Raw genomic sequence first — 14,298 nt, 5'->3', positions numbered from 1 at the left:
GACTCACTTGAGAGGAACAACCTTACTGCAATGAGTCTCTGAGGTGATTTGTATCAATGGATTAAGTGTCAGTTTGGAAAATGTGTCTTTATTGTTGCAGCAGACCATGGGAGAATAAGTTGAATCAAATGAATGTTGTTTCTTCAGCAGCCATAATCAGTCATAGAATATTAGTTGTTCTGTAATATGTCTCTTTTACCAAAATAGACCTTTTTAATGTTCAGCGAATATGTGCTAAGTGCTCTGGGACTGCAATAAAAACTGAACTGGTGTCTGGCTTATTCGTTATTAACCATCCCTGGAATCTCGCTCATTGCTTCATTAGCAAATCTCTGCGTATTTCTCTTTTTTTTCTTTTCAGGCTGGGGTTGGAAGAAAAATGTAATGTAAATGATGATGGAATTGCTGACAGCCGTGTTTGTGATGTGAGTGTAGAGAATGTAGATTGACACGGCTCCCATCTAAACCCATCCCTCAAGATGCTTTGCCTTTTGTTCTTGTGCTCTGAGGTCCACCAACAGTTAAAATACCAATGCGAATGGAATCTCTTCCTTCCATTAGTTTAAAATTTTCTATAATTATTCTGGATTTTTTGTAGCTGATTTGCCGGTCCTCAGTGTGATCCATTTGTTATGGTGTAACTTAGCCTTGTTTGAAATGCAGCAGTTGCTCTATTTAGCATCCACTGCCAGGTCCGCGCCTCTTTTTCAGATATACTCATTGTGGCTCCAGCCGAACTCTGCTACGTTCTTTACGTGGTAGATCATGGTGGTACACACCTTTGTCAGTACTGCTGGTCCACAGTATTTAAGAAACATAGCAAAACTCTGAGAAACTTGCTATCTAATGATTCAGAATTCCCAGCAGTTCAGCATCTGGATCACTGGGCGATATTCGCAGTTTCCACTTATTGGGGGCAGACTAGTGAATTGCTCAGTGTGTGAGAGAAAATAGCAGATAAGTCCTAGAGTAGGATAGGGTCCAGGGTATTGTGGGGTAACAGATCTAACATTTGGATGCAGAGTATCATTACAGTAAAGTTGGAGTGACAAGAGTGAACATTAGTTTGGAGTCAAGAGACTGAGAGGGACCATGTATTGAAGTCTGCTGCTCAGGACACTGGTGGGTGTGGAGACTGCCTGCCAATCATGAGCTGGTTGGGTATAGATATTGGAAAAGTGAATAACTAAGTAAATTATAGAGGGCATACCCATATCAACATCCTCATACTAGGCATTTTCGATGTGGAGAGATTTTCTTTAGCTCTCAAAGATGGGCACCCATCAGAGCAAATTCCCTAACACTGACCTTAAAGGAACATTACTTAATATTTATATATTCATCACTTAAGTAAACAGTAGGATGCATCAGAATTTCTAGGCTGAGGTTTGTTCTGTGCCCCGCTTCTGAAATTTGGTTCATTTGACTTCAAAAGAACTAAATTTCTGAGATAGGATAGGATAGAATGCACTGTGCAGATGTTGTGATACATGTCCATTTAATGTCAGCAACCAACAGCAGATTTCTATCCATCTGCTTCTTTTCAATCTCCCAGCCAATTTTCAAACCAAGTCAAGACTATTTCCAATTTCACGCATCCTTGGATATAAAGATGTTATCTACCATAGAATCTTATTTGTAAATTAACATGCTATTGGAGAGAACATATAAAAAATTCTTGAAAAGATCTTAAGTAGTTTTTTAACATTTATAATTCAAAAGAATAATCTTAACATGTCTTCTTAGATTAATAAGCCTTTCTCAAAGGTTTTGAAAAATTATTCTACATTGGTACCAATTCCAAAGAATGACAGCAAACACCACTGTTTTCCCTTCATTACTACTGTAACTGCACGCTGTGATATGGTTATAAAAGTTGTTAGCCTTTATGTAACTCTGCAATTTGTTTATATTTCCCTAATGCTGTTAATTTTTTTGGTGCCCTTTTGTTCTTTCGTATATTTTAGTCATCTGGATTTACACTTGTCTTAGCATTTATTATCACAGATTCATCAAGGTTGTTTAATTATCCATGGAATATAAACTGTTTGCAGTTGTGTTGGTCTTGCAGACAGTATTGTTTTGATATTACATTATGGATGGTACAGTTGTTTGCAAGATTAACTATGAACAGTTCAGCCCAGTATTTACCAGCTTAGCTTGCATTTCCTTGAAATTGTAAGTAAATAAGTAGCATTGGTAATTAAACTTCTTTCATTATTTTGAAGATTTTTGAATGCAAAGATTTGTTAATTTTAGCTTATTGTGATTTGTCATTCTTTTTACCCATTCATCTCCAGACTTTATTCCCCCTCTAAGTACTGCTTCAAAGATTTCCTGTATGTTTTAAAAGGCTGAGATGACTTTGAAGTGTATAGTTAATATTTTCAGCTCATCAGCTGACTAAATAAGACTCAACACTGAGTCAAATGAGCCACCTGTTTGACAAAGCCAAACTAGACAATTTTTCTTCTCCCTCTTTCCTACATTTCCAAGCACTATCATCCTACATTCTCAACCACTGGCCCATGGCTCAGTAGCAGTACTTCACCTACATCTATAAAGGAATGTTACTCTGTTAGAAAGGTTACCTTTTGTGTAAGTCATTGAACTATTATTTCTTAATCAACAATTATTCATCAACTTGTTAAAAAGGACATAGCAGGCCAGCCAGCATCTCTAGGAAGAAGCACTGTCGACGTTTCGGGCTGAGACCTGACGAAGGGTCTCGGCCCGAAACATCAACAGTGCTTCTTTCTAGAGATGCTGTCTGGCCTGCTGTGTTCCACCAGCATTTTGTGTGTGTTGCTTGAATTTCCAGCGTCTGCAGATTTCCTCGTGTTTGCTTTTTAGAAAGGAAATATCTAGGTATGTGTCTAATTGCTCTTGGTAGCCCATTCCTGAGCAGGAATTAGATTGATATTTGCCTACTTTACACTATGCCTGTAGCCTAGTTTGCAAGTGTGACTGCATATTAAAGTATTTCTTTGGCTGTTAACCAGAACTGGACTGCCGACAAAATTCCTGCATGGCATCTCTATCTCTTCCCTCAAAACCTCTCTCTCTCTCATCATCTCTCACTCCCTCCCCATCTCTCCCTTTCTTCTCACTCTCCCTCTCCCCCTCATCCTCTCCCCTCTCTTTTTCTCTCCTTCTCCTCCCTCTCTCTCTCCCCCACCCCCTCTCCCTCCCTCTCCTCTCTCTCTGCCCTTTGTGCCCTTTTCCCTCCCCTCTCTCTCCTTCTCTTTTCCCCCCTCTCTCTCCCTCCCTCCTCTCTCCCTTTTTCTTTTCCTCTCTCTCCCTCTCTCCTCCTCTCCCATCTCCCTTTCACTGTCCTCTCTCTCCCTCTCCCTGCTTCCTGCTCTTTCCCTCTCCCTCTCTCCTCCTCTCCCCTCTCCCTTTCACTGTCCTCTCTCTCCCTCTCCCTGCTTCCTGCTCTTTCCCTCTCCCTCTCTCCTCCTCTCCCCTCTCCCTTTCACTGTCCTCTCTCTCCCTCTCCCTGCTTCCTGCTCTTTCCCTCTCCCTCTCTCCTTCTCACACACACTGCTTACACTCCTAGACTTGCTCTCAATCTTTCTTTCTGTTCTTTTCCAACTATTCATCTTTGTTGGATTCACTGTCTTTTTCAGTTTAAAGTGTTTGTTTAAAATTTAAAGTAAATAAATCAAATGCTGAATGCTCAGAAATCCATCCCTGGCCAGTTGCATCAACTTGTACTCTGCATCAGAAATTCATTCTATTGATTTAAATGCAATAAATTTCTAGGAAGTGTACAACATGCTGATGCTGCAATATACAACATTAGGGACTATTGATCTGGAATGAATTTCATGTGTTTACACTGCCTTTTATGTTATTCACATATTCAGCTTTGATTTATTATTTATTCAAGAGGTATAAATTTTGTCATATTAATTTTTCTGAATGTTGCTGATTGGTTTTCCAAATTATAGACAATAGACAATAGGTGCAGAAGTAGACCATTCGGCCCTTCGAGCCTGCACCGCCATTTTGAGATCATGGCTGATCAATTCCTATCAATACCCGGTTCCTGCCTTGTCCCCATATCCCTTGATTCCCCTATCCATAAGATACCTATCTAGCTCCTTCTTGAAAGCATCCAGAGAATTGGCCTCCACTACCTTCCGAGGCAGTGCATTCCAGACCCCCACAACTCTCTGGGAGAAGAAGTTTTTCCTTAACTCTGTCCTAAATGACCTACCCCTTATTCTCAAACCATGCCCTCTGGTACTGGACTCTCTCAGCATCTGGAATATATTTCCTGCCTCTATCTTGTCCAATCCCTTAATAATCTTATATGTTTCAATCAGATCCCCTCTCAATCTCCTTAATTCCAGCGTGTACAAGCCCAGTCTCTCTAACCTCTCTGCATAAGACAGTCCAGACATCACAGGAATTAACCTCGTGAATCTACGCTGCACTTCCTCTACAGCCAGGATGTCCTTCCTTAACCCTGGAGACCAAAACTGTACACAATACTCCAGGTGTGGTCTCACCAGGGCTCTGTACAAATGCAAGAGGATTTCCTTGCTCTTGTACTCAATTCCCTATGTAATAAAGGCCAGCATTCCATTAGCCTTCTTCACTGCCTGCTGCACTTGCTCATTCACCTTCAGTGACTGATGAACAAGGACTCCGAGATTTCTTTGTACTTTTCCCTTACCCAACTCTACACCGTTCAGATAATAATCTGCCTTCCTGTTCTTACTCCCAAAGTGGATAACCTCACACTTATTCACATTAAACGCCATCTGCCAAGTATCTGCCCACTCACCCAGCCTATCCAAGTCACCCTGAATTCTCCTAACATCCTCATCACATGTCACACTGCCACCTAGCTTAGTATCATCAGCAAATTTGCTGATGTTATTTTCTATGCCTTCATCCGAATCGTTAACGTAAATGGTAAACAGCTGTGGTCCCAATACCGAGCCCTGTGGCACCCCACTAGTCACCACCTGCCATTCCGAGAAACACCCATTCACCGCTACCCTTTGCTTTCTATCTGCCAACCAGTTTTCTATCCATGTCAATGCCTTCCCCCCGATGCCCTGAGCTTTGATTTTACCCACCAATCTTCTATGTGGGACCTTATCAAATGCCTTCTGAAAATCGAGGTACACTACATCCACTGGATCTCCCCCGTCTAAATTATTTGAAGAAAGGCTATTTTGCAGAATGTGTCAAGACAAGAGCCTTCTAAAGAGTACTGATTGATTTTGTGGAAATTGGGTAAACTAACAAAAATAGGTTGTCTGATAAAGCGGCAAAAATCACTTCCGTTTCATAAGGTCATTGTACTAGATCATTTCAAAGTTTTTGAAAGATATTGAGCACACGCTAGGTAACAGACAAATTATGATAGCCTGATGTTTGTGTATTTAATACTTTGGAACTTTCAGTTACTCACAGGAACGATATTTAAAAGTGTTCTTAATGCTTGTGATAATCACTTAAATTCTAAAATAAAACAATTTAGATTTCATTATAGCAGTCACTGTTTATCTGAATAAATTTCATTATTGGCTGACTTTTATTAGTTCTAACTCCATAATCAAGTTCGCAGATCACACCACGGTGGTTGGCCTGATCAGAGGGGATGACGAGACGGCCTACAGGGACGAGGTCCAGCACCTGGCTGCGAAGTGTGCCGACAACAACCTGGCCCTTAACACCCAGAAGACCAAGGAGACCACTGTGGACTTCAGGCATGCTAGGAGCCACGCTCCTGTCCCCATCTACATCAACGGAGCTGTAGTGGAGTGTGTATCAAGCTTCAAATTCCTTGGTGTCCACATTTCTGAGGATCTCACCTGGTCCCTGAACCCCTCCATCCTGATCAAAAAGGCGTAACAGCGCCTTTATTTCCTGTGGAGCATCAAGAAATCTCACCTCTGTCCCAGGATACTGACAGACTTTTACCGCTGTACCATTGAGAGCATACTCACCAGCTGCATCTCAGTGTGGTATGGCAATTGTCCCGTATCAGTCTGCAAAGCACTCCAGTGGGTGGTGAAAACTGCCCAGTGGATTATCGGCACCCAATTGCCCACCATTAAGTACATCTACCATAAACACTGCCTGGGTGGGGTGAAAAGCATTATCAAGGATGCATCTCACCCTAACCATGGACTTTTACTCTCCTCCCACCCGGTAGACGCTTCAGGAGCCTCCACTCCCACACCAGCAGGCACAGGAAGAGTTTCTTCCCTGAGGTGTGACCCTACTGAACCTCATATCACAGCGCTAAGCAGTATTGCACCCATATTGTACTGTCTCAGTACTTTTATATGTGTATGCTATAGCACTTACTTTTTATTCACAGTTATTTTGTAAATAACACTATTCTTTTGCGCTTCTGGTTAGATGCTAATTGCATTTCATTGGCTTTGTATTTGTACTAGGCACAATGACAATAAAGTTGAATCTAATCTAATCTAATTTTATCTAATGAGTTTTCAGTCAATTTTAGGCAACAATTGAGTGAACCACTTCTGCAGCATCTCTAAGCCTTACTGTAATGAAGCAACCACAATTACACGCCATGCTCCAAATGTGGCCTAACTAAGTGCGAAGTTTTATACAGCAGCAACATACCTCGCTGACTATTGTATTCATTGCCCTGACTGATGAAAGCAAGTGTGCTCTACATCTTCTTTACCACTCCATCTGCTTGTGTTGCCAGTTTAGGGAGGTATGGAAATGGACCCCAAGATCCATCTGTAGTTCAATGTTCCTCATGGTCTTACCATTTATTGTATACTATCCCCCTACATTTAATCTCCCAAAGTGATTTGGGAGATTATTCCACCCGTATTTACAACTGATCAATATCCTTTGGAAGCTTTCTTCACTATCTACAACTCCAAGTTTTGTGTTACATGCACAACTCCACCAAATTTTTTATCAATTAAATACTTTTGATTTAGGTTGATTTAATGTTTTTGCCTGAGTGAGCTGCTCATATCAAGTAGGTGGCAGTGGCAGCTCAATGTTCCACAAATGTGAAAATTGCTTTTTGTTTAATACTTATGAATTATCGATCATTGTGTCAGAGAACAGAAATACTTAATAACTGAAAGTGCACAGGTCAATATCTGAAAGAAAAAGACATGATTAACTAGTTCTGGTGACCACCCTCACCTGACATATTAAACTGCCTTTATGAAAGTTGGTGAATGACTATCATTTTTATTTTTTTTTAATCTGTGACTTTCAGAATGTGCTGTTTCTATCATGACACAAGACTGGGTATCACCTGTGTCTTTCTCGGTAGTAACTTAACAGAAAACAACCCTTTACCATCCACACCTGTTCAGTTATAGATGAAACTTGAAAACTATAGTTAGCAGTTTACAACAAGGATCGATTCTGAAGTAAAATCTGAAAACCCTGGAGAATCTCAGCGGGGGTTGCAGCATATTATGAACTCTGAAGTACGCACATTAACCTGGGTAGTTGCGGGTACTTGATTTTCAAGCGTGACAGTGGCCTTCAAGGAGAGTCAGTGAAATATGTAGCAACTCACTGCCACAACCATGAAGAAAGGCATCATTGACTTACTCTCTCACACTACAGACAGACAGACAGACAAACATACTTTGTTGATCCCGAGGGAAATTGGGTTTCGTTACAGCCGCACCAACCAAGAATAGTGTAGAAATATAGCAACATAAAACCATAAATAATTAAATAATAATATGTTAATCATGCCAAGTGGAAATAAGTCCAGGACCAGCCTATTGGCTCAGGGTGTCTGACACTCCGAGGGAGGAGTTGTAAAGTTTGATGGCCACAGGCAGGAATGACTTCCTATGTCGCTCAGTGTTACTTCTCGGTGGACTGTGTCTCTGGCTGAATGTACTCCTGTGCCTAACCAGTACATTACGGAGTGGATGGGAGACATTGTCCAAGATGGCATGCAACTTGGACAGCATCCTCTTTTCAGACACCACCGTCAGAGAGTCCAGTTCCACCCCCACAGCATCACTGGCTTTACGAATTAGTTTGTTGATTCTGTTGGTGTCTGCTACCCTCAGCCTGCTGCCCCAGCACACAACAGCAAACATGATAGCACTATTATCTAGATTCATCATCTACAAGAAAATTATTGTTGTTATTCTATAGTGACATTGCTTATGTGAAAGAAGGAACTGGATGAAAATAAAATAATAACAAATATTGAAGTAATGAGATAAATTCTTCACTTACCCATCAATCTTCTGAACCATTTTGGCTTGTTGTCCCACACCACAAACAGATAGTAGGCAGGGATACCAGTAAGAGTGATGGCAAATCCAATACCAGTATTGATGGGGTCAGAGTACAGTGACAGTGCAACAATGAAGAGACAAGTTAGGGCAAAGAAAACTGGAATGAACAGAGGCACCTGCAACAGCAAAGAGAAATTATTGAAAGAAATTTTGGTAACAGAGCTCTTTTTAGATTACTACTCAGGCACTGAAAGTGAACACTGGCCTTTTATCTAGCCAGATACTAAGGAGAGCATTTGTAAAATATCATCTGTTTTAATTCAGCCATCTATCTTAAATGCTAACTTAACAAACATTAGCTCCAATTGACAGTCAGCTTGTTTACACTATTAAAAAATATTACAACAGAGGAAATGACGTATTTCCTTATACCAACTTAATTCATCATTGTTATGGTACTGAGCCTATCATTTTAAGAAAATATTTAGCTTGGAATTTTGATTACTTGGGTCAAATATGAGGATTTTGTGACCTGAGATGCCTTCGATTTTATGTTTAACTTTGTATAATTCTATTTATGCATTGTGGTTAGGATGACACACTTCCAGATTGGTTTCTCATTCAAGTTTGAGCTGTGTAAAATCCAAAAGGTAATGAGTGAAAAGAGGAGAAGTTAAGTGAATAGAAGAGGAAGGCACATATAGATAATCTGTGAGTGGTGTAATCAAAGTGTGTATGTGACATAAAAGTGAATGGAATAACTTAAAAACCCACCATAATGTAGAGTGAAGGGCAGAATGAGGGAAAGGTCGAAAGGAAATGATCACAGTGTAAGATCACAACTGTGAGTAAACCGTTCTTTACTTAGTACTTGCATGCAGTTCTGCATCCGTAGCTTTAACTTTTAACACTACGAGACAACAAAACAGAAATAAAAGCCGTACACAGCGAGCGAGGCAAAGAAAGAAAACATGTGGTCAGAAAGTGTAAAACAGATTTTGATTTTGCACTATAGCAAGTCAGCAGCTCAATTTCTAATTCTGAATTTTAAAGCTAGTACTTCAATGTAATTGATGTACAGAAGATTTAAACCATTACCTTTTCTTTTGCAACCTCAAAAAATCAAAATGTAGCTTGGATTAAGTGAGAATGGGGAATTGAGCATGAATCTCAAAAATTATAAAATCCTCTTTTGTCTCATGCATTTAAAAGACAATGAGGCACTACATCCAAAATTACGCTCCACTGTTAACAAAACTAAACCAGAGAGTTGGCACAAATGGATGAGTTTGTGCTCCTGAGTTAGAAGAGTGTGACATACAGAATGTGAATGAGATTGGACATGGTAATTTAGTACATGGAAAAAAAAGAGGCAGAAATATATGTAAGTAAGGCTGAAGGACTCAGAATTTTCTTGGGAGGGAGCACTGATCCATGGGAATATGATCTTCTTCCCTACCACTAATGCTCCTGACACTGCTGGGAATCATGGAGTCAGTATAATTTAAGTGCTTAGAGCAGTTAGTTTCCCACATCACTCTATCAAATTACATGAACTTCTGTAGAGGGTAGCCTTTTGCCTGTCATTTTAGCGAGCAAAATGTTCTATGGGGAAAATGGTAAATTAATTAACTAATGTCTTCTATTTTGTTGTGTGTGGTATTTATTTAAATTGTTCCAATGTGTACGTAGTTTCAGAATGCCAGTTCATTTATATTGCCACCTATGAGTTGAAAAGTCTTGAGCTATAGACTATAGGCTGTAATGGAACTGAAAAGAGGCAGTATTGATGTATCTGAGTTCTATCCTGAAGTCCAGCTGATCCAAAACAGTCATTATCTATTTCAGTATTTGTGGTTTTAAACTTGTAGTTCTTGATAAGCTATTTTTTCCAAATAATTTTCAACACAATTAAACATATAGCAAGAAGATAATGTGGGACCTGAAGGTAACCACCATGATGTTGTGCACATTATTGTAGCATCCTCCCGGTGTTAGGAGCACAAGGGAAGTACAGCATGCAGTCAGTAAAGAATAAACAAACGAGATTAACTAATAACATTTTGTTGTTCGTACAAGAATATTAAACCTCCTAAATTTTGCATTCAAGGTAGATGATGTCATCAGAACTGCTTGACATCTTCCTTCCTTGTAATTTATTCCTAGGTAGCTAATATTCCAGATTCATAAACAGTCTAAGATAACACTAGTAAATGACCTCAAATGTTGAAAGTTTCAGTGGAATGCAAGGGGAGCTTTTGTTACGTTTCAGCTGTGTTCACAAGCATAGGGTGAAGCTCAGACATAAAACATTGAAAATGAGTGACATCGGAATAAAAAAAATATATAGACTAACTGTAATTAGACAAATTGGTCCTATGTTACTTCATGAGATCATTTGGGAAAAGAATGCTTTTCTTGGAATTCTGCCAATCTTAAGTATGTGAAAAGCATGTGGCCCAGGATGAATGCTGCTTTTGTTCATTGGAATAACCCAATAATAGTTTCCCTGAGTTGTTCTTTGATCTCTGGAAGGAATGAGCACGCCATGGTTCATGGTCATCAGGTCAACCACCAGCAGCACTCTTGTGTTTTGATAAATTTGTTCCAAATGTAGTTTTTCTCCATGAATCCTCTGGCATTCACAAAACTTACATTACCTCACCTAGGTACAAAAACATATCAACTGGAATAGGAAATTCATATTATAGGTAGAAAAGTTTTCTTTCCATTCAAAAAATATAATAAAAATTATTTAATTGAAGGAATTGCATTCTATCAACAGACTTCCTCCTGAAACATCTCAGTGCGATAAAATTCTGGCAGGAAACACAATCTGTATAATTAATTGGACTGTGAGCAACACATTAATTTGTGTTTAACATAGATTAGTAATAACAAATACTTATGTAATATAATATTTGATGTTGTTGCTCTAAGTATTACAAGGTTGGTTGATAAGAATTTGTCCCTTGTTTCCCCATCCCCTTCCCTCTTCTTCTATTCTCCAATCTGGCCTCTTACCTCATCTCCTCACCTACCTAAAACCTCCCTCTGGTGTCCCTCTTTCTTCCCTTTCTCCCATGGTCCACTCTCCTCTCCAGCAGATTCCTTCTTCCCACCTGGCTTCACCTATCATGCTCTATCTAATCCTCCTTCTCTTCCTCCACCTTTTCATTCTGGTATCTTCCCCCCTTCTTTCCAGCCCTGAAGAATGGTTTCAGCCCAAAACATCGACTGGTTATTCATTTCCATGGATGCTGCCTGACCTGCTGAGTTCCTCCAGCATTTTGTGTATGTGTTGTTCTGTCTCTACTGTTGTGAGGTTGCTGTGAAATAGTGATTTGAGTATCTTATTCTAAGCCATTTCAGTATGTTATAATTAAAATATACTGCTGTCACCTTCTTAAATTTAACAAAATAGTAGAAGACATTTCACATATTCAAATTTGTGTTGGCTCGTTGAAGATCAAACTTGTCCGTCCCATTGCTATTTCTCCTTCACCCTGCAAACAATGTTCCCCAAAATGCTTCTTCAATTTCCTTCAGAAAGATACAAGTTAGTCTTTTTCTTCTACTGAGCCTTTTAACAATCCTGGCACTGATTAACTTGTCTTAATACACCTGCTACTGATTTGTAATATAACATTTACAACAAAATGTGTATTCATACAAACGTGTAAATTATTTCATTACCCATTAGAAAGGAGCTAAATAAAAATAAGATTAGATTTGGTTGAAATTTATTCACTTTAATAAAGGAACGGCGAAGAATGACGAAGGAGAGGATAACAATAATAGCTATCAAAGTGTTTTATTTTGTTCCTATTCTTAAGACAGTGTAACATTACAATATTCTGCCTCTGACCTGAATAATTTAATTTTGTGATATTAGATTCTGCAGTGGGAACAGATTGCATAAGTTAAAAAAAATCTTACAAAACAGCTTGGCCCGGTATGACAGGAATTTCTGTGCTACTATTAAAAACATGTCTTGGTGCTATAACTACATTTGTAAACTGTTTTGTTTACTTTTGCCAGAAAATGTAGAAGGCTGAGTAAAGTGACATCAGCTGAGAAGGCAGTAAAATGGTGCTCAAAGTACTTTGAGAATAGAGAAACACAAGATGAACCATGTCATCATTACAAGCCAATGACTTCTACTGGTATTTGTGAGCATCCGTTAAGACTTATATGGATTTCATTGGTTTTATCACCAACTATTCAACATTCAAGCACTCATCCATATGCATGACTAATTAAATAAGGTCATAGAAAGTGGTAGGAGCCAATTAAATATTCCATCTTGAGGACAACCTATACAAGAGCAAAGGCAAAGCAGGAATGGGTGGAGAACTGAGGGAAAATAAAAACAATGAAAATATGTAGAAGTGGGCTATAAAATGTTATCTTGTGTATTTTCTTTGCAAATGGTAGGATCTTCAAACAAGTATGTCAAAAAATACTGCACAGTCTTTGAAATTTTCAAGGAACTAAACAGGAATACTATGCAGTGATATACATTCATGTTTTAAATATGAAAGTTGGTGGAAGGCATGTCAATATTCAGCATTTAATTACTGCAGGCAAGTACCAGTCTACAGTAATTCTGTATGGTAAACATTACCTTAAATGGGCGTGGCATATCAGGACGCGTATGCCGCATATAAATCAGACCAGCTACAGCCAGCCCAATGAACAGCCATCGGACAAAGCTCATAAAGTTTAGTAAGCTGTAGATATCACCTACAAACAACATGAAGACAGTTGTCGGATACTGTAAGAGATGGAAGTTACAAAAAATTAATTATTTGAATAGATTTAGTGGGACTTAAGGTGAAATAAGATACATATTGATATGTTATTCTGGTCCTAATACGTTTCCATGTTAAACTTCTGATTAACAAAAAATATATCCAATATAAAACATGGTTTCTTAAGGTTGTTATAGCCGTGGGGTGATAGTGGAGATAAGCTCATACATTATATGCTCCAAATGGCATGCATCTCAAATAGCCTCTGACAACCAAGTTCAGCTCCTGGCCCTTGTGTGTGGCTTAGCTACTAAGTGTGGTGGAACCATTTCTACTGACAGGCGAAGGGGTAAAGCTGGCTTATTGGTGCCTTAAAACCAATCACTTTGGGCTCATCATCTATGGTTGGCCGTTCATCTAGGAGAAGGAAAACTCAGATCTCAAGCCTCTGCTGCCTTACATCTATATCCATTCATGGGGAGGCGTTGGGAGTAAACTCCGAGGAAAAGTCCAGAGCTGGAGTCCGTAAGACAGTCCTACGTTGATTTCAATACTGACTGGCAACTCCTGCAACACCATTTGTGCCATACTGTATCAGTCTCTACTATTCCTTTGGATTCATCAGCTCCATGGAAAGGGGAAGCCTGCTACATGGGCAACAGCTTGATCTCCATATCACATAGCCCTGATTTGCGAACTGGTTCGCATATCACGTTGACAGCTATGACGCAACATCTGGTTGACCCCAACCAATGGAGGGGTCACAGTATAAAACATATGCCTGAATTGTATACTCAGTTTGTAAAAGTCTAGATTTGTTCAGCAATGCACATCAAAAGTTCTAGGAATTGAGTAAATTACTGGTTGTATCACATATTTTTAACTTTCCACGTCTCTTCATTAAATCATGAGCCCTGTGCTTTTACAGATGACATCCAACTATTAGTAAATAGCATATGAATAAAAAATAATGTTAACATAAACTTATATTAACATAAATTATACATAATCTACACAACAAAATAAAGAGAATAAACATAGTGACTTCAGTGTAAGTTGAGAGAGAGAGAGAGAGAAAAAAGAGAAATATGGTTCCCTTGTATAGTTTGGAGTTTCCCTTACTTTGTCAGCATAACTTCGCTTGCACTAAGAATACCAGTAAATACCCTCATGATTTTTATTAACTTCTATGATGTCACTATTCCTTACAATTCAGGCCTTCTATTCCAAGCTACTTCTTCATAAGTCTCTTCTGCACCCTCTCTAGCTTCTTTAACATGGTAACCAAAGATGGTGCACAATTCTTCAAG

General features: G+C 39.1%; 1 protein-coding gene across 3 annotated transcripts in view; it reads right to left on the bottom strand.

Annotated features, from left to right (window-relative positions):
* LOC140726386 (cystine/glutamate transporter-like) overlaps positions 1-14,298 on the bottom strand; it is a 167,902-nt gene that overhangs the window by 14,179 nt on the left and 139,425 nt on the right. For 2 of the 3 annotated variants that reach the window (XM_073042690.1, XM_073042692.1), the window contains 2 exons: positions 12,862-13,011; positions 8,233-8,410 (listed from right to left, as the gene is read on the bottom strand). In XM_073042690.1, coding sequence (XP_072898791.1) covers positions 8,233-8,410; positions 12,862-13,011 — 328 coding nt within the window. The remainder of the gene's footprint in view (positions 1-8,232; positions 8,411-12,861; positions 13,012-14,298) is intronic. The other variant, XM_073042691.1, reaches the window with a different exon arrangement.

This window comes from Hemitrygon akajei, chromosome 4, assembly GCF_048418815.1.
Source record: "Hemitrygon akajei chromosome 4, sHemAka1.3, whole genome shotgun sequence".
Taxonomy (NCBI): Eukaryota; Metazoa; Chordata; class Chondrichthyes; order Myliobatiformes; family Dasyatidae; genus Hemitrygon; species Hemitrygon akajei.
Note: the sequence above shows the minus strand (reverse complement) of the source record. Positions and strands in the feature narration are given on the sequence as shown.